Source organism: Euphorbia lathyris, chromosome 8 (genome assembly GCF_963576675.1).
Source record: "Euphorbia lathyris chromosome 8, ddEupLath1.1, whole genome shotgun sequence".
NCBI lineage: Eukaryota > Viridiplantae > Streptophyta > Magnoliopsida > Malpighiales > Euphorbiaceae > Euphorbia > Euphorbia lathyris.
In genome coordinates, this window is record NC_088917.1 from 57,875,175 (window position 1) to 57,895,983 (window position 20,809).

Sequence of the window (20,809 nt, forward strand, 5' to 3'; positions counted from 1 at the left end):
GGCTTCTCCTACTCGCTCTCCACTCCACAAAATCTAAACTCGTTTAAGTTTTATGAACTCTTGAAGTTTTATATTTGAAGTTCTAAACTCGGTGAGGCCATGGGAGACCCGATTAAGATTCGTTGAGCAAATCTGGCTTTTGTGTTCATGCTCAACTGCTTTTTTTTGTAAATCGACTTGTTGTTTAATCTTGATAAAGAACCAAGAACCCATGTTTTTGTAGTGAAGATTCAGTGTTTGTATGGATATTCCTAATTGATTGATGTTAATTATCTGTTAATTAAAGTTCTCTGTTGTGTACATTGGTGATGTTTGAATTAAATGTTTCAAAGTAAGGTGCTGTTTGATAAAACTGAAAATTAAGTGCTGAAAAAATAAGTACTGAATTTTAAGTGCTGAATATTATAAGTGCCGAAAAGATTGAGTGATATAATTATTATAAAAATATTAGTTGATAATATTTAACTTAAAATGTTAAGTTAAATATTTTGACTTACCAAAATAAGTTTTTTTTTAACTTAATTTACTAATTTAAGTTGTGGAAAAATAATTGTTATTAAACGTACTTAAATTAAATAAGTTTTTAATATTTTAATTTAAGTCATTAAGTGAGCTATCAAACAAGGCCAACTACCCTAATAGTCAGGAACCTAGGAATAAAGGGAAAGTAGTGGTTATGAATTGGTTTGAATTAAGGTTATTTATGAATGCTTTGGTTACACATGAAATCAATTTTGCCCCAATTGTTCCTTCGATTATATTGGCTTTGGTTAAGAATCCAATTGTTGAGGAGTTTGATCTTTTTAAGCTTAAATTGAGAGTTGTTATGACTATTGCTGCTCCATTGGCTCCTGATTTAGTGCGCAAATAGTCAGCTTGAGAATTTTGTACTAAATGGGTAAACGGGGATTCCCCGTACCCGGGGTTTCCCCGTGGGACAGTTTTGTCCCCGTTTAGCTGGCGGGGATGGGGAATCCCTGTTTAGGCGGGAGACGGGCATGGAAAACCAAATCCCCGCCCCACCCCGTTATATCCCTAGATATATAGAAATTTTGGTCAAACTTGAGAAATTTGAGATGTTATATTCAAAAATTGACTTTTGATAAGAGTTACAATCACTGTTCAAAATCAAAGCCATCTGGACCGTTTAGGCGTTCGAAATCGAGAATCTGTCCCGATTGTCTCCGATTAATCCCTTTTGGCGTTTTTTTCGCCCCTATGCGATTTTTAGCCGCTTGAATGCCGCCTAGGTGTAGGGGGAAGTTTGGTCATAGGCAAACTCAACCCTAAGCATTGACAAATCTATAAAAAGGCTTCGACATAGAGGGGTGAATGGAACATATCAACGTACGTTGATGCTAGAGCTCAAGTTGGTATAAGGAACACTATAGGGGATAGGGACTACCTCTAGCGTTGGATATCCGCTACCTCCTGATCAATTGTCTTGCTTAAGCGATCCACCTTAGTCCACTAGGGACTAGGAGAGTCAGGTATTCGGTCTACATGAAGGGAGACAAATGTCTCCATGGGGTGGAACTCTATGGACACTATGAGCTCCGAAGTTAGCTCATAGCGTGTGTCCCTTTTAAGGTGAGGTTCCAATATAGGGAGACCCTTCAGGACGAAATACCGATAGAGACATTGACGGGATGCTTAAATAGGATAGATGCAATTGATAGGAGTTGGTTGGCCAAGACTAGGGGAAAAGTCTTGGCACCGCACGGGGTTTGGGTCTGGCTCAGACTTGGCCTTGTGACATTTGGTATCAGAGCCAAAGCTAAGCAAAGTCTATGCAAAGTTGGCGGTAAGGCCTTAACTAAGCAAGCTCTTTACGATGTGAGCGAGCGAGCTTTAACTAAACGAGTTCTTCATGGTGTGAACATGTCCATCTTTAACTAAAGGAGTTCTTCGTGGTGTGAGCGAACATTGCTTTAACTAATCAAGTCCTTCGTGATGTGGTCTAGGGATACTAAAGATCCTAAATTTCCCAAAAAATTAGCGGATGGAAACTTTAAGACGCTTTTCGGTTTGATTAAAAGCTCATGGTTTACCAGAACCATTATTGTGAGACTTTTACCTAGTGTGTGGGAGTGTGGAAATAACAAAAAGGAACTGAGATTGCTAACGCATGTGACTGCTAGAAAGCGAATGCATACTCCCCTGCAGTTGTAGGTGATGAAATTCTACGAGATTCAATCCTTGTAAAGGGGAGAATTCGTAGTTGATATTCGGAATTCAATGCTCATCTGAAGTAGCATATATCTGATCTGTCGAATTAATGGTTGTCACAACCAAATTATTGAGTCTTATTCTGTGCTTGAATCATCTTAATTCGGTTAGACATTGTTTGTCCTCTTCCATGAGTCGAGAAAATTCAGGCGGAATTTTGGGGCTTATGTGAATTTTCACAGGAATAGACGTTTTCTTGTTTGGCGATGTAGGATTATTGAAAGCGAATGCATACTTCCCTTGGTTGTAGGTGATGGAATTCTACGAGATTCAATCCTTGTAAAGGGGGAGAATTCGTAATTGATATAGGTCAACAATGTGGTTTTCTGGGAATGTTGGGGAGCTTGAATTGTATGCACTAAAAATGGAAAAGTTCCCAATAGCTTGGGTCGGATAATTTGCAAGGCCTTCTGGAAAACCAACCATAATTCTATAAGCAATAACTGATTACGATCTATGAATCTAGCATGCATACTTTGGTATGCCACAAAGTAACAATGATATCAATGCATTAGGTTCATCTCATTTGTTTCCTAGTCTGGCTAAAGGTATATCCCCTCCTGCTAATTATGTTACTGAAAGCAGAGAATATAACATGAGCTATTATTTGGTTGATGGAATATATCTGAAATGGTCCACACTTGTTCAAACAATTCGTGAGCCTCGAGATAAAAAGAAAATGTATTTTGCTATGAAGCAGGAATCCTGCAGAAAAAATGTCGAGCGTGCATTTGGAGTGTTACAAAGCCGATTTGCCATTGTTTTTGGACCAGTACGATACTGGCGTAAACAAGTCCTTTGTGATATTACGAAAACTTGTATTATTTTGCATACAGTCCCGTTCAATTGGACCCTAATGACCAAGTGGAACTTGAACCTTCACCCTTGGATCTAGTCTATTGATAATCCTACGGTTGGTTAAATCAAACAATTAAATATTAATTAACATATTTCTTTTTATTTTTTTATCTATTAATCTCAACCAACTCCTAAAAACAAGGAACAACTTTTGGAAAGAGAGAGATTCGTAGTAGCAAATCAGGAATCTTTGAGTTTGCAGAACCACCTTCTTCTTGGCACTCCCCAGAATTATTTTCATTCACACTGCTGCTTCCTCTACTGAATTAAATGTGAAATAATTAAATTGGTTGATTACGAGGTCTCATTTTTTCTAGAGAATAAGCAACTAGTTGCGGGAGAATAATCAACCAGTTGCCGTTTGATAAGGAGAAACTAATATTGATTCTGATCAAAAGGAGAACGAAAAACTGAGGTTCCTGAAATCCAATATTGTTTATGATTGTAAATCCAAAATTCCTCTCTTGGTCATGGAGAAACTAACATATGCTTCCTCTACTGATCATGTGGTTCCAGAAAAGCTGTGATCTGCAAACGAATCTCTCTCTCTTTCCAGAAGTTGTTCCTTGTTTTTAGGAGTTGGTTGAGATTAATACATGAAAAAATAAAAAGAAATCTGTTAATTAATATTTAATTGTTTGATTTAACCAACCGTAGGATTATTAATAAGATTAGATCCAAGGGTGAAGGTCCAAGTTCCACTTGGTCATTAGGGTCCAATTGAGCGGGGCTGATTTTGCATGATATGATTATTGAAGATGAACGTGATTTGAATGCATCAGTCATGGATTCAATTGTTGTTCCAAGACCAATAGTTGAAAATGTGCATGAGAAGATCTATTTTCGTAAACATAAGAAATTGAAGGATTTTTTTAAGTAAAGGCAGAGAGTAAGAAGATTGAGAGGCAAAACTCGTCCCAACTACGTTGGCACCAGCCTTACAATTGTTATTATTATTATTTTTAATCATCCTTATAATTATTTTCTTGTTAGTTAATGTTGTATTGTCTTGGGTTTGTTTAATGTACCTTTTTTTTTTTTTTCGTCATTGTAATGTGTTTGGTTTTAATTATGTTGTTCAAGTTTTCCTTGGGCGGCAAAATCAGAAGTGAGAGAAGAAAGCAAATGCTTGCAAATTCCTTCCCCATCATTCTATGGTACCATTTTCTCATCGAGCAACTAAACCTCTTCATAATCTTAAACCCCAAATTCTCTTTCAACGATGCTCTTTATCCACCATTTCCACCACTCACTCCCATATCCTCACACTTAACTCTGCTATCAAATCTCTCCGTCAAACCCAACAATCCCACGCCAATGCTCTTCTCAATGGCTTTCTTCCCCAAAGTGTCTCTCTTTGCGCCTCTCTCATTCTCCGCTACGCCACTTTTCATAACCCTGCACCCTGTTACCGTCTCTTTGAAGATACTCTTCCTTATGTTCGCTCTGCATTCCTGTGGAACACTCTCATACGCGCCTTATCGATCGCTCGAGTTAATGATAATTTTGAAACCTATAATCGGATGGTTCGTGATGGTGTAAGCCCTGATGATTACACATTTCCCTTTGTTCTTAAGACATGTGCAGATTATTTGAATGTTCAGAAGGGTTTGGAGCTTCATTGTTTCGTGTTTAAGCTTGGATTTGATTTGGATGTCTTTGTGGATAATACTCTTTTGTTGTTCTATGGGAATTGTGGGAAATTGAGGGACGCAAAGAAGGTGTTTGATGAAATGCTTGAGAGGGATGTTGTATCATGGAATACAATCCTTGGAGTGTTTCCGGTTAATGGGTTTTACAGGGAGGCACTTTGTTTGTTTTCTGAAATGAATTTGAGATCTGGATTTCGGCCAGATATGGTTAGTGTTATAAGTGTTCTTCCAGTTTGTGCTGGGATTGAAGATGGGGTGATGACTAGGGAAGTTCATTGTTATGTTGTGAAGGTTGGGTTGGATTTGCAGGTGAGGATTTGCAATGCTTTAGTTGATGCTTATGGGAAATGTGGAAATGTGGAGTCTTCAAGGCAAGTTTTTGATGAAATAATTGAGAGAAATGAAGTATCTTGGAATGCAATTATTACTAGTCTTGCTTATTTGGGGCATAACAAAGATGCACTAGATATGTTTAGACAGATGATATATGGAAAGGTGAAACCAAATTCTGTGACCATCTCTAGCATATTACCAGTATTAGTTGAATTAGAACTTTTCGACTTGGGTAAGGAAATTCATGGATTCAGTTTAAGATTTGGGATTGACTATGATGTTTTTATCCTCAATTCATTGATTGATATGTATGCAAAATCAGGCAATGCACTCAAAGCTTCCTATGTTTTTCATCAAATAGATCAAAAGAATGTTGTTTCTTGGAATGCCATGGTTGCTAATTTTTCTCAAAACAGGCATGAATTAGCAGCAGTAGAGCTTGTGAGACAGATGCAAGCTGAAGGGGAAATTCCAAATATGGTCACTTTCGTCAATGTTCTTCCAGCTTGTGCACGAGCGAGCCTCATTCAATCTGGAAAAGAAATCCACGCAAAGGCAATTCGTATGGGATTCGTTTCGGATATGTTCGTCTCCAATGCTCTATCAGATATGTATGCAAAATGCGGTTGCCTAAACCTTGCGCGAAACGTCTTTAGCATCTCCGTTAGGGATGAAGTATCGTATAACATTTTAATTGTGGGATATTCTCAGACAACCAATAGCTCGGAATCTCTTAACTTATTCGTAGAGATGTTGCATATAGGAATGAAGCATGACATAGTTTCCTACATGGGAGCTATAGCAGCTTGTGCAAACCTAGCTGCAATGAAGCAAGGGAAAGAGATCCATGGATTAGTTGTGAGAAAGCATTTGCACTTGCATCTCTTCATTGCTAACTCACTTTTGGACTTGTATACCAAATGTGGTAGAATTGATCTTGCTCATGAGATCTTTAACCAGATCCCAAACAAAGATGCAGCCTCTTGGAACACTTTGATTTTGGGATACGGAATGTTAGGCGAGCAAGATATTGCCATCAATCTATTTGAAGCGATGAAAGAAGGAAGCGTTGAATATGATTCGGTATCTTATATTGCAGTTCTGTCAGCTTGTAGTCATGGTGGGCTAGTTGAAAAGGGGAAGAAATACTTTGAAGAAATGGTGGCTGAGGGTATTAAACCGACATGTATGCACTATGGTTGCATGGTTGATCTGCTAGGCCGTGCGGGACATTTGGAAGAATCGGTAAAACTGATTAAAAGCATGCCTGTTGAAGCAGACACCAATGTGTGGGGTGCTTTGCTTGGAGCATGTAGAATACATGGGAATATAGAGTTGGGATGTTGGGCAACAGAACATTTATTTAAGTTAAATCCAGAGCATAGTGGATACTATGCTATTCTTTCAAACATGTATGCAGAAGCTGGAAAATGGGATGAAGCAAAGAGGGTGAGGGAATTGATGAAATCAAAGGGTGCAAGGAAGAATCCTGGTTGTAGTTGGGTACATGTTGACAACCAGGTTTATGCTTTTGTGTCAGGAGAGAAAATAGATCCTCATCACTGCCATGCAGAATCAAAATAAAATTCAGTTTGAATAGTTTAGAATGAGAGTTGGATTCAAAACCTAACATAAGTGCAGTGTGCAGCAAGGTTATTTATTATGATTACATGTTGTCAATTGCCGGGGGGCGCTGAACAGTGACTGGCCGTCGAAAAACTTCATTCAATCTGTATATGGAGCTTTAATATTTTAGGGTAAAAATGCTCACAATTTTTGAACTAAACATCCATAGGTATTGGAGTATCTTCATTCTTGTAAATGTGCTAGTGGTTCATGGAATTTCACATGTTTTAAGATAAAGAATTCAACATATTTTCATGGTAGTGAAACTGCCGCTGCAACAATAGACATGATCAAGATGTTTGATGAAATTAAATATCAAAATGAATATTGCAACTGCAATAACATGATGCCAAAACATAGTATTAAATATTGCAACTAAATTTCATTGAAAGGGTAAAATTCAAAACCAAAACTAGCAGATGATCAGCCATTTTTGTAGAAAGAACATCCGCTCTTTTTATGGCGGCAATTCCATAAACAAACAGAAATTTAATTACAAAAATAATAATAAATAATAAACTAAAGTTACCAGTCCAAAGAAAACCAACCATAAAGCAACAAAGCTGAGAATATAATCAAGCAAAATTTTACTAACATCAATTGGTTTGGAGCTATAATTTTGTAAAAGTACACCAAAATTTTCAAGAGATGATACAGAAACGGTGAATTTACAAGAGATGACAAACAATCCTGGATCAAAAGGGTTACTGAAAACAAAGAAAGACGCCTATCCGGAATTGAATACTATGACTGGTGACAAATTACAGCCTTGCAAGAAGAATCACCATCTATAATCCACATGCCCCATTCTTCAAGATGCTGCTTAACCAAATTCAGGTCCATGTCCTTAGACCAATAAACCACCTTCCCACCCTCCGATAAAGATTTATTAATTGTATTCGCACTGACCTTTACGCCAAAGCTATTCTCATCAACCCACTGAACCCCTCCACCACTCTCTTCCAACAGCTTTGCTACTAAAAATGCTAACTTTCTGCCTTCTTTAGGTAATGAACCTTCACCAACTTCAGTACCAACCTTCTTTAACAACCCATCACCCAGAATTTTCCGAGCAGGAGAAGAGCTCCTAAGGAAAAGCATTTCTGAGCTCTTCCCAGCATACAAATCAGTGGATGTATTGATAAACTTGTGAAACAAATCATTGCTCGTAAAAAGCATGCTTGCATCTACTATCCAAGAATGATAATTGTACTCCAAACACTTCTGAATTACATAAGACTTCACAATTATGTCTACCACTTCTGAGCTGGAACCTTGAAATGTGATTAATCTATGTGCTCTCATGCTATAAAGAAGCTTGTTAGCATCAATAATAGGATGCCCTCTTCTAGCAAGATCATACAGAAAATCGGAACGAGGACCTGTAAATATATAGTTCTGAATGTTTAACCTCTCCAAGTGGCACAGTAGATTCCTTGTGATTTCATCAGATGTCCAGAATATGCTCACAAGTATAATGGTCTGATGTTTCTGAACAGATGGAAGAACAGTTTTGAAATCATCCAGGCTCCTTACAGCTCTTCCTGGAAGTATTTCTCTGAAGCAGAAATCATACCATCTTAAATCAGTCAATGGTGGAACATCCAAAAAGTTATAGTCAATAGAAGTTTCATCCACTAATTGAGAGTCAGGTCCAGCTGTCTTCCCATAGTTCACACCAGCATCCCTGTGAGAGACACTGAGGGCTCTCTCATGTCCCAAATTGGTGTAGATGTTAAAATAGCCACTATAGTGAATAAATTTAATGAACCAAGGGGTCCAGATCTTTTCTCCCATTTTTTTGTACCATCCAGTTGTCACCTGCAATATAGATTGTAGATTGTAAGTAAGCTGTTCAAGTAAATATCAAATGAAAGGAAGGGTGGGGAACTTACCATTCCATCAAGAAATGGCTTGATGCCTTTGGCCTTGTGATTGTCATACCACAACCTGAACTCTTTCCAAGGTTTTGGGAACAGAACCTGACCCCAAGTGCCAACCAATTGATACAAGAAAAGTCGTGTTCCACTATCCAATTGTATTTTGTTTCCATGTTTACCTATAATTAACAATCAAACAAGAAACTAAAATCATTTTGCTTCCATGTTTACCTATATAATCAATAACCAATCAAATAAAAATTATCTCAAAAGCACGACAGTCTACTACTGAAAGTAGGTGAATGAAATGCATCAAGGTCCATAAAATCAACAATAACTTCACAGCAATGAAGTTGTACACTTTTCTTCTGCTCAAAAAGATACCTGGCATAAAATTAAGAGGAGGCAATGTAATTAGGCCTCAGAAAACATATGGTTTCATAAAGATCACCTACAATTCCTATAGAATAGCAACAATAAAATAATATTGGCCATCATGACCAGGAGCTTTCCATCTCGTACACTGATCACAAAATTAACAGAGATAGAAAACTCAATGGTTATTAATGGGAGCTCCAACTTGTATGGTAAAACTTGAGCACCGCCACATGGTGTGATACTTGTAGCTGATAATCTACCTTACATCAATAATCAACCAATGTCCATCTCTCATCCATGTAAGCAATTCATAGCTAAACCTAAACGAACTGATAAATGCAAAAATGCACATCAAAGAAACCAGGCAAAAACGTGAGCATTGAGTGGCACATCACCTAAACTATTTTAAATAATTGTAGCAGGAGTGAATTGTTACTTCTACTACAAAAATGACATTTGAAATGATATATATATATATATATATATATTGTGGTTCGCCAATACATATATTTATTTAAATAAAAGTATTAAAAGAGCTATGTTTAAGTGTAGTTGAAGTTAGAGCTAAGAGCTATTGTGGTCAGGAAAACCAAATAAAAGATGGAAACAAATTGACCAAAGTTCATTTTATTATTGAGAAAATAGATATGCGTTTGAATCATATTGTTGCAGGTATGTTTTTATAAAACTTTCTTTACCATAGTAGTTTGCAAACATGTGTTTTGCTTGGATCAAATGCCTAGAAAACTTCTAGGTCTGAAAGGATATGAAAGAAATAAACTTACATAGAAGCTATAGATTACATCTCTATGAACAAGTTCTAACTTACTCCAAAAGGTATCTCAATTAGAGAAAATTGCCTCGCATATATAAAGAGCCATATGACTCACTAGTTAAGCAATGTGGGATATTTAATACACACCTCACACACCCAGAACCAAGTAAGTATCCACAATAGACCCAACATTGAAATACAAGGTGCTGATACCGTGCAAACAAGACTTAACTTACCCCAAAAGAGGTTGTGGAATTGCCTCACATATATGGAGCCACATGGCTTACTAATTAAGCAATGTGTGATAATTTAACAACCTCGAAGCAATCAAATCAAATATTAAGTGTTGTACTGTAATGGAAAATAATATGGGTAAAGAGTACAATGATGATGGTGTATACATATTCTCTCTTTAAATATCGTATCCTATATCTATTTCTATTCTTCCTCTCTGCTCTGTCTTCCTATATGTTCAAAGTGTAAGTATTGATGTACACAATAAAGAGACAAAGTTCATGAACAAAGCAAGTCTCAAACAATGTATGAAGCATATCATGAAAAACCTTGTGGATCTTGTAGATAAAGTATTCAATTCACAATACGGTCAATACTGCAACGAAAACCTAACATAATTACAACAAGTCATACGGTAGTGCATATTTAGTTCTTACAATACATGGAGGTACAAATACATATAAAAGTCTCAAAGACTGGTGTCAATGTCTGAGTTCTACTGTATAATTAAGAGAACGGAGCAAGTTAGTTCGTGCATGAAGCAAATGACATAGTCAAGGAGGAAATAAATCAGTTAGTTATTGGAGGAGTATACACATAGTACCCTTTGCAGAGAAGATTAACTGCAAGTGTACACTGTACAGCCTATTACACATGAGAAGTCATAATTTTTATTCCTGCAATGGTGTCCAATTCAGCCTGCAGAAGAAATTGGGGAAGGGATGCGAAATGATCTTCTATATATCTTTGTGAAGATAAGAACAGAACCGGAGGGTTTCTAAAGGCGTCAAAAGGGTCAAAATTGAAGAATAAAAGCAGCAGAAAGAAAGCGTGTAATTCTTGTGGCTGCATCATTTGAATAAAGGAAAGCAAAGAGTAAATCTGAAATCATCAGCAATTATTTACATGTAATTAAGGCCTAAAGGCTAAAGATGTGCTCATAGTGCATTAGGTAGTATGACACCCAAAAAATTTCATAGCTGGCAAGCCCATTGTAAGATATAAAAGAGGATCGTCTTTGATCTCCAACATAAAAATAGTGACTTCACAAAACCCCACGAGATTTAAGCCACTACTAAATTTTGCAAGGACAACTGATAACTTCTTTCTTTCTTTTGAATACAATGCAGAAGTCATAACTTGAATAAACTAATTACCCAATGCCGAAAAAGCTTAAAACTGGGGGGGTTTCAGAAATCTACAAGAAGAAATAAATGGTAAATGGTACCTGGGACAAACCTTGGACGCTGAAGTGAGATGCCATATATTGAAGGACTATATGTGGTAACATTGTAGTAAAAATTTACAATCACAGTCTTCACGAATCTATAAAACAATGGAGAGACCTCCATATCATCCTCCACAACAAATGCAAACTCATCATCGGAGCTTGGCCACCAGGCCTCCAGCCACTGCGCTTGCAGCCCCACATTCGTTGTCCGGTACTGAACTACCTTGTTTCCAAACTTCCAATTGAATCCATTAACAAAGTGCAAAATCCCATTGGAGTTGTCCAGTTTTTGATCTAAAGCTGTGGATGAGTCATTTCCAGAAGGAAAGTGGTCAATGTAGACATGGAGATGAACATTGTCACCATCGTAATTAGCATTGGCAAGGGAATTGAGGCAACGAGAGAGTGAATCCAGGCGATTGAATGCAAGGACTTTGATAAGGAAAGTAAAATTGGGGTTATTTTGAGGACTCAAATATTTGTTAGGACTAGACGAAATGAAATTGGAGTTGGAATTGGTGTTTGCAGGAGAAATGCGAAGAAAGGAATGATAGTGTGAGAAGAAGAAGAGGGCAAAGAGTGAAACGAGTAGAAGCAGAGGAACAAAGTGTTTCTTTGGTGGGCCCACCATTGACCCCTCCAGATCTATGGTCCACAGGAGGGGAAAGGCATTATAGAATTTATGCGGAAAGCCAGAAAGAGAGGGAGGAAGAAAAGGCACAGACCAGAAATGTGTATTGGTAATGAAAAGTGATTATGTAAAGGTTTAGTTAGAATCCCTTCCCCATACAAAAGCAGAGAAAAATCAGAAGTACTTAAGATTTAATACCTGAAATAGAAAAGAACTAAGAACTATATAAGAAATATAACTACCAAAAAACCTGCACTTTGCACAAAAACTATAATGAAGTTGCAAATAAGGACTTGTATTCTTAGATTTTTGTCATTGAAGAAGAATCTTCCTGTTGATTTAGTCCAATTAATGATGCCAACAAGAGAAATTTTCATATACAAGTTCCACTCTCTCTCTCTCTCTCTCGGTCACTCTTTCTCTCCAAGCTCTCCAACTTTTTCGCTCTCCATCTTCCTGGTCTTATAAACATGTATGAGAATAAATATCAAATTCGCAGATTTCAATTAACAAATCATCCAGCTAAATTAATTTGGTAATCACATTCTTTTTTGCTCCCTCCCCTCATTTCCCTGTCATGGAGGTTTCAGCCTCTCTAGTCTCAGATTGATAGAGGGTGCCACTGCCATCTGATTTGAAAGCCTCGCCTATTCATCTCTGTCGACTTAGGATATTAAAAGGCAATGTTGATTGCATTACATATCAGGCAAACACGTGTAGCACAAATCTCTACACATGCAAGTTCAAAGAGGCTTTATTATACTTTATTTCCAAGATTAAAATTGAAAAGGACAATTAGGTATCAAATGCATAAGAAGATTAGACATATGATTTCGATAGAGCCATCTGTCCTGTCTCCTTCCTCCTCCTTTGGTTCAGAGAAAGAATGAAAGACAAGATTGTTAAATTCCAGGACCAGTATTAAATTAGTAATGCTTGTTAAAGATGTCGTTAATTCCAAATGATTTATATGCATAGTTACATGACTCTGTTGCAGAGGACAATATTATCTCATAGATGAGAGTAATTGCAAAATTTAGCAGTGAGCAGGAGAATTAAACAACATAAAAAGCTTAAAAACATATAAAATCAAGTATAAACCATGAACACTAAATTGATGAAACCATAGCCAGTGTATAGACCAACATACAAATCAAATGAGACCCCAAAATGAACCAAACCCTAAAAAATGATCTAATTACCTTCAATAGCACAATTGAAGAAATTCGAATATGCATAAGTTATAATCAGCTGTAGGTTCTGTTCTGGAATTGAGAACTGGCTGGTTGTCGTTTGGAAACCAGATCTCACATTCTGATTGTAGTAGTTGATATTGGAGAAAAATACAGAGATATTATGAACTTTCCAACTCTGAACTGAGTGAGAGAGAGAGGGAGAAAGCAGAGAATGATGGGTACCTTTCTATTTTTAGTTTGTTATCTCCTGATTTCAATTTTATTAGATTATAATTGCAACCAAACCAAATTCAATTTTATTATATTATAATTGCAACCAAATTCATGGGTTAATTACAAAATTGAGCCTATTTGAAAGCCATTTTTATCACATTTCTCTCTCTTTACTTTAACCAAAATACCTTAATCTTTTTCATTTTCCTCTCTTTTGGATATCCACAGCGATTTCAAGGGAGATTTAACTGGCGATTTCACGGGCAATTTCAACTTCCTGCAACCTCGTTCCACTGTTTCAATAAATTCAAGCGCCGTTGTGATGGGTAAATCGAAAAAAAATATCAAGAACCAAACAAAAGGTAAATAATTTTACCATGTGTACTGGTATTTATACTCTAGGGGCTGGGAATGGGAGGCTCGGAAAAAATAAAATAGGATCTTTAATAAGAAAAATACTAGTAGTATTTTTTACTAATAAAAAAGCAATTTAAAAATAAAATATTAAAAAAAATGTTCTACAGCTTAGAATATTTATTATAATACCCGGGTACCTTTAGAAATAAAATAGAATTTTTATTTTGACTATTAAAATGCTATTTGAAAATAAAATATTAGAATATATATATATAGGTGCCTTCTATGGTTACTTTGTTTTTTTACAAAGTACCATTACTTGATGTGTTTTCACCATTGGATGATGAAGTATAAAATTAATCCAATGGTGAAAACACACAAAGTGAGGTTTACTTTGTAAAAAACAAAGTAAGCATAGCCTTTACCTCTATATATATATATATATATATATATATATATATATATATATATATATATATATATATTCCCACGCCAGTCAGCTAAGTGAAAAAGCACTCGTCCCCTTGACTAAGGAAGAGAAGGGAAAGAAAGTCGCAAATTACTGGATTGAAGGCCAAGGCTGGGATTGGGATAGTCTCCGCCTAGTGCTCCCTCAAAACGAGTTATATCAGCTTGCGTCTACTGTCCTTTTCAGTAACGTCGATAACAGGGATGGCTGGATTTGGGAACCGAGTAAAACAGGAAACTTCTCAACGAAGACGGCTTATGATCTACAATTGAATCAAACAGGTACTGCTGTTACGAGTTGGTCTGCTGCAAATTGGAAGAGTATTTGGGAAATTAAGGTTACCGAGAGGATTAGACTATTCCTTTGGACCGGGTTAGGAGACACATCAGTAATGAGGACAAGTGCGGGTGCTGCGGAGCCAGGGAAGACTTAATTCACCTCCTTCGAGATTGCGTCGAAGCAAGGAGAATCTAGACCTTTTTCATCCCTGTGAATCGGCAGTCGGACTTTTTCTCCGAGGACGTCAAATCGTGGATGCTGTGCAATCTGCAGGCTAAGGAAAAATGGAATGGCATCTCGTGGGCGATTGTTTTTGGTAATTGCTGCTGGTTACTCTGGAAGTGGAGAAATGAAGCAGTTTTTGAAGGTGTCGGACGGGGGCTGACTAAAAAAATCGATGGAGTAATCCGCTATGCGTCGGAACAGGCTGGGGCTGTGCGAAGTAGCCTGAATGCGAGTCTGGCTCCACCTCATTCTACTGACCGGCTGGTTCGGTGGACACCACTGACGGAGGGTTGGATCAAAATAAATAGCGACGGCGCGCGCAGAAGCAGTACGAGAAGGGCGACTTGCAGGGGATTAGCTCGTGACAGCTACGGAAATTGGTTAGGGGGGTTCTACTGCAATTTAGGAATTTGTTCCGCAGATCTGGCTGAGATTTGGGGTCTTTACTATGGTCTGGAGTTAGCCTGGAGAAAGGGATGGAAGAAAGTAATCTTTGAGATGGATTCTCAGTCAATTGTGGAGCTACTAAAGACGAGAGGTTATTGATTACATCGGTACGACTAGCTGATTGAAGAATGTCGGAAATAGATTGGTTCGAATTGGGATGTCAAAGTTGTTCATGTCCTTCGCGAAGGGAATAGAGCATTGGATTTTTTGACAAATTTCGCAGGAAAAAGGAGTTTAGGGTATCACGAGTGTGAGAATCCCCTACAGGCCTAATGGACATCATCGATGCGGATATCTCTGGTTCTGACATCCTCAGGAAAGCTCGGATTATGGATTAAGTTTTGGTTTCGTTTTGTTTTCGGGGCCTAGGCCCTTCCTCCTGTTCCAAAATATATATATATATATATTCCCAGAAAAATGTTCTAGCGCCTTAAATATTCACTATATTATATTAGAAACCTTTGAAAATAAAATATTCCTTTTATAAATAAAAATACTATTTTTCCTAATAAAAATCTATTTTAGCAATAAAAATGTCAAAAAAAAATATCAAATAAGTACAAAATAATTTTTTTTCGAACACAAAAATCATTTTAAGCCAGTATTATTTAAAAGTGCGTTTTTGGCATAAAAATACTTAAAATGGAGCAAAAATCCAAAAAAGATTGACAAATCCCTGAATAGAGCTGGGGTAGCTTTGTCTTTGGAAAATAGAGTTGACCTAAGAACAGAGCCTTTGCAGTCCTATTTTGCCGAAGCTGACTTCAAAATTTTGTTAAAATTAAAAAATATCTGATTTTGACTCTAAATCAACTCTATAAAACTCTAAGGTGCCGTTTGGTAAAACGTAATGAGCTTCGTAATGGAATGACCATTACATTGAAGGCTCATTACCATATTTGGTTGCATATTACAATTTCATTGTAATGGAATGAGAAAACCTTGAGTTAAATTTTGTTGAAGAAATCTTGTAATCCCCATTACATAGAAAAATGACTTGAATTCTCATTACATTGTCATCTAACCTCTCATTTCTCAAATCTCACGTCTAGGGATGTGCATCGGTACAAAACCGAACCGAATAAAAAAACGAATACCGAAATGATCAAAATAATTCAAACCGACACCAAACCGGATAATAGGTAAAATCGAATTAAAACTGAACCGAAATATGCGGTTCAGTTCGGTTTAAACCGAACAAACCGAATTAAGTTAAAAATAACAAATAACAAATAAAATTCACTATATTTTCTCATTAAATTTACCTCAACAACAACAAAATTGAAATATTTCCAAAATATATCTATATTGGATTATTATCTCAACAATAAAAAAAAAAAACTAAACTTGTATAATATATATATATATATATATATATATATATAAATGTAAAATATGTGTAATTCGGTGGTTCGGTTTTTTTTACATTTTCTATCAAACCGAACCGAATACCGAAATACATTTAAAATTAAAACCGATGCCGAACCGAATTGTTAAAAAACCGAATTCACTCGGTTCGGTATGCGGTTTAAACCGAACCGATGCACACCCCTACTCACGTCTCAAAAAGTAGAAAAACATGAAAATTGAAAACGAGAAAAATGAAAAAAATGCGAAAAACCGAAAAAATGCGAAAAATGAAAACCCGGAAAAAAGAGAAAATAGAAAAACGGTGAAAAATGTTGCAAAATGGAAATTAAAAAAACGGTGAAAATTGTTGAAAATGGAAATTAAAAGAAACGAGAAAAATGTAAAAAAAAAACAAGAAAAAACGAAAACTATATACTAATTTATTGATTTCGGTTAATCTAATTTTGTATTTGATTTCGATTCGATTTTTCACATTTTTCGTGTTTTTCATGTTTTTCATCGATTTTAATTATGTAAATAAAATTTTATGATTACATTGAATTAGGAAAATATAAATATTGTAATGGTCATCACATTACATCATGATTGTCAACCAAACATGGTAATGGAATGAATTACCATTCCATTCCATTACAACTTTGATTACATTACGACCTTGATTACATCACATTGCATTACGGCATACACGGACCCTAAATAAATTAAAAAGTGAGTATATTTCTTAGAAATTAACATTGTAACGTGCCTCTAGCGCGGTGTGATTTGAACCCCCAAGTCATTCTCGACTCCAAATCAGATTCTAAATGAAGGTAAAATAGTATTTGGTTGGTGATTATTAATTAATAACAACCTAATTAATATGTAAAAAGAAAGTAAATAAAACACAGAAAAGTGGCTATTTCTCTCTACTGTCTCTTTTTCTCTAGAAATTAATTAAAAAACTCTTCCAAAATCAATACAACAACAACAAAGCCTTAGTTCCGAAATGATTCGGGGTCGGCTAACATGAACCATCATATAAAACCGTGAAAATCAAGTCGTGTCAGCGACACAGATTCGCTCCCTCCACTCCGTCCTATCCACTACCATATTTTCCTCAATTCCCAATAAACTCATATCACTCTCGATCACCCTCCTCCAAGTTTGCTTAGGTCTTCCCCTACCCCTCACCACTACATCCCTTTGCCACTCTTCGGTTCTCCTAACCGGCGCATCAAGCGCTCTACGTCTCACATGGCCAAACCACCTTAGTCGGTTTTCTCTCATTTTATTCTCAATAGATGTGACCCCTACTTTTGTCCTAATTATTTCATTACGCACCCAGTCCTTTCTCGTGTGACCACACATCCATCTCAACATACGCATCTCCGCCACCGACATCTTATGGATGTGGCAGTGTTTCACTGCCCAACACTCCGTACCATATAACAATGCTGGTCTAATTGCCGTCCGGTAGAATTTTTCCTTCAATCTATTAGGCATGCCGGGATCACAAAGGAAACCCGTAGCACTCTTCCACTTCGAGTCCTATTTACTAGAAAAAAATTCTAAAATAAATTATCAATGCATTTTCATCATGAATTAGTGGGGCTGGTAGCTTGGTTTTTTGAAAAATGAATCAAAACGTTTCGAGCCATTTTCCACTTCGCTCAGCGAAGGAAAACACAATGTTTTTAGACATTTTAGAAAAATCCAAATTTTTTTAGAAAACCAATAAAAATATTCCACAGAAATATGAAGTTATATCTCCTAAAAATAATATGAATAAAATATTGAAATTGCCTTCGGGATAAATTCTGAGGATGAAACTTCACCAAGAAGTTAGATTTTGGCTCGTTTAATCAAATCAATTGTTAAGTTGTAATTGAATTCGTCATAAAGACCGAACTGAAATCCGTGCTCACATGTATATTAATAGATTTAATTTGTTTGTATAACTAAGATTATTTATATCATATATAACAAATTATAAAAAATTAATTCCATGTGAGTAAATTTATTCTGAAATTAAAATATTTATAAAATTCTGAAAAAGATCCAAATATGTCTTTGAAATCAGATCGCATACGTGTTTGGGACAAAACACAACCTAAGTCCTACTAGACATCAGCATTGAGCTGCTACGTCAAAGGCAACAGTTGTGAGTTGTTGCCCTTAAGGCAACAACTCCATAGTTGCACTATATTTTTTAAAAAGATATTATTTTATATATAATCAACTTATTGATTATATAAATTAAAATATATCGAATAAATAACAACAAATAATACAAAATACTTTTTGTCCCTCTGGTCCCTCTTTTCCTTCCTCTACTAGGGCTGGCGGTGTGAAGGTTTTTTTGCCGTACTTTGGTCGGTTCTCCTCCTTTATTTTTCTTTTTTCTGGTTTGGATCTCTGCTTTTCTGGATCAGATCTCTGTTTTCTTTGAGTATTTTGTTATATTAATGGCGGATCAGTTAGAACAGATGGTGAAGAATATTCGATTGTCTGTGGCGGAAGGTGATGTCCTGGATCTTGATTCGGTTCAGGAGCAGCGATCGGAGGAAGCGACGAAGTTTGGGGTTATTGGAAAGGTTTTATCTCATAAGCCAATTAATCTCAAAGGTATGGCTCAGGCCTTTCGTATTGGATGGAGAATTAATTCTTTTGAGTTAACGGAATTTGGTGATCGATTGTTTTTGTGTGAATTTCGGAATAAACGGGATAGAGATAGAGTGTTATTTGAGGGCCCTTGGCATTTTGAACGTCAGCTTGTTATTTTTCAGGAGGTTGTGGGACATGAACAACCTGATGATATTTTGATGAATTCATGTGATTTTTGGGTTCAGATTATTGATTTGCATCTGAATAGAAGGGATTTGGGGTCAATTAAGGCTGTAGGGCAGCGTATTGGTAAGATTGTTGTTGTGGATGAAGAGGATGTGGGATCCTGGATCAGTTGTGTGAGGATTAGGGTGGCTGTTGACATTAGTTTGCCGCTTACGAGAGGTGTTATGGTTAAAAATAGTAAAGGTGAGCGGGTATGGGTATTTTTTGGTATGAAAGTCTTCCTAATTTCTGCTACTGGTGTGGTATTTTAGGACATGGTTATGAGGATTGTGTGGATGGTCCTGAAGAGTTTGTTGGGAGTGAATGACCATTTCCTCAAAATCTGCGTGCTTCTCCGCTTAAGGTTAGAGCTGTTAAAGTTTGTGTCTCTTCGGATAAGCCAATAATTGATATGAATAACGGTAGGAATAAGATTTCTCATAAGTTGTTGGTTGAAAATGTTGTGTTGGGGCCAAGTAATAAGGATGTGAATCAAGATGAGTCTCAAAGTTCAGGTTCTGTTGTTTTAGTCTAGAGTAAAGGTAGAAGTGTTGATGGGAAGGAAAATATCTGTCAGGTGCTACCTACTACTGATGATTTGCCTGTTATTGGAGCTAAGGATGCTCATGCTTTGAATGATGTAACAAATGCTGGAAAAGGGGCTATTTGTATGTCAGGGGGTAAGGATCACGAGGGGTTTATAATAGGCAATAATGTTGTGGATTGTGTGGTTTCTGATAAAGCTTACATGGCTAGTGGAAATGGGAGAGTTAAATTGAAGAAGCTGGCTAAAGGTCGTCGAAGCCCTGCTAGAACTATGTCTACTGGGTCGGGTAATGTTGTGGCTTCGGACGGTGGTGGTGCTAAGAGGAAAATTTCTACCGAGGATAGGGAGGGTTGGCTGGAGTTTGGGCGTGAGGGTTGTAATAAGAGGATTAGGAATGATGCTATGTGTGTGGATGCGGTTGATTTTCTGGTGGAGGCTGTTGAGCAGCCCCGCCCTTCATTATGAAAACATTAAGTTGGAACGTCCAAGGGCTGGGCAACCCTAGGACGGTCCATGCACTTATGCGACTGATTAGTCATTTTTGCCCGGAGTTGGTGTTTTTGATGGAGACGAGGTTAGGTCAGAAGGAAGTATCTTTTTTGAAGCGTAGGTTTTCTACTTTTAACTTCTTTGTTGTTTCGGCTGTTGGTAGATCTGGTGGTTTGATTTTGTGCTGGAATAAAGGTTTGAGTGTACAGATTTTGGGATATTCGGATCACTACGTTCATTTTGGGGTCATGAATGATCAGGGTGTGCTGAGCTGGAGAGGTATGGGTGTTTATGGGTTGTTGAAACACCTTTCCACATAATTTTGATTTGACAAAATTGTTTAAGAGTAATTAAAAAAACACACTAAGTTTAAATGCTTTGATTTATTCTACTAATGTGTTTGTTCAATGTTGAGTTAAATTGTTTATAAGACACAAAGATTAAAAGGCCCAAAGCCCAATACGGAAGTCAAAGCCCAAGTCAAACAGTTTAAGGCAACTCGGCCCGCATATGTCAAAACGTTGTCGTTATGTACAAAACTCAGCTCAGCGGAAGAAGGATCTAGAAGACCTTCGTTGAGC

General features: G+C 36.8%; 2 protein-coding genes across 4 annotated transcripts; one reads left to right on the forward strand and one right to left on the reverse strand.

Moving 5' to 3' along the window:
• Positions 1-4,156: 4,156 nt before the first annotated feature.
• LOC136202030 (putative pentatricopeptide repeat-containing protein At1g69350, mitochondrial) lies at positions 4,157-6,968 on the forward strand. Its single transcript, XM_065992475.1, has one exon. It carries the CDS (start codon positions 4,242-4,244, stop codon positions 6,654-6,656), a length of 2,415 nt encoding a protein of 804 aa, XP_065848547.1. The 5' UTR covers positions 4,157-4,241; the 3' UTR covers positions 6,657-6,968.
• A 294-nt stretch (positions 6,969-7,262) lies between these two features.
• LOC136202740 (uncharacterized) lies at positions 7,263-13,271 on the reverse strand. Of its 3 annotated transcripts, none has more exons than XM_065993579.1 (5): positions 13,030-13,271; positions 11,205-12,025; positions 8,868-8,962; positions 8,594-8,757; positions 7,263-8,519 (listed from the first exon to the last, which is right to left on the reverse strand). In XM_065993579.1, exons 2-5 carry the CDS (start codon positions 11,825-11,827, stop codon positions 7,443-7,445), a joined length of 1,959 nt encoding a protein of 652 aa, XP_065849651.1. In that variant the 5' UTR covers positions 11,828-12,025; positions 13,030-13,271; the 3' UTR covers positions 7,263-7,442. The 3 variants fall into 3 exon arrangements, with proteins under 3 accessions (XP_065849651.1, XP_065849650.1, XP_065849652.1); XM_065993578.1 differs by having other exon boundaries at positions 8,865-8,962; XM_065993580.1 differs by lacking the exon at positions 8,868-8,962 and having other exon boundaries at positions 11,194-12,025; positions 13,030-13,270.
• Between the last annotated feature and the right edge of the window lie 7,538 nt (positions 13,272-20,809).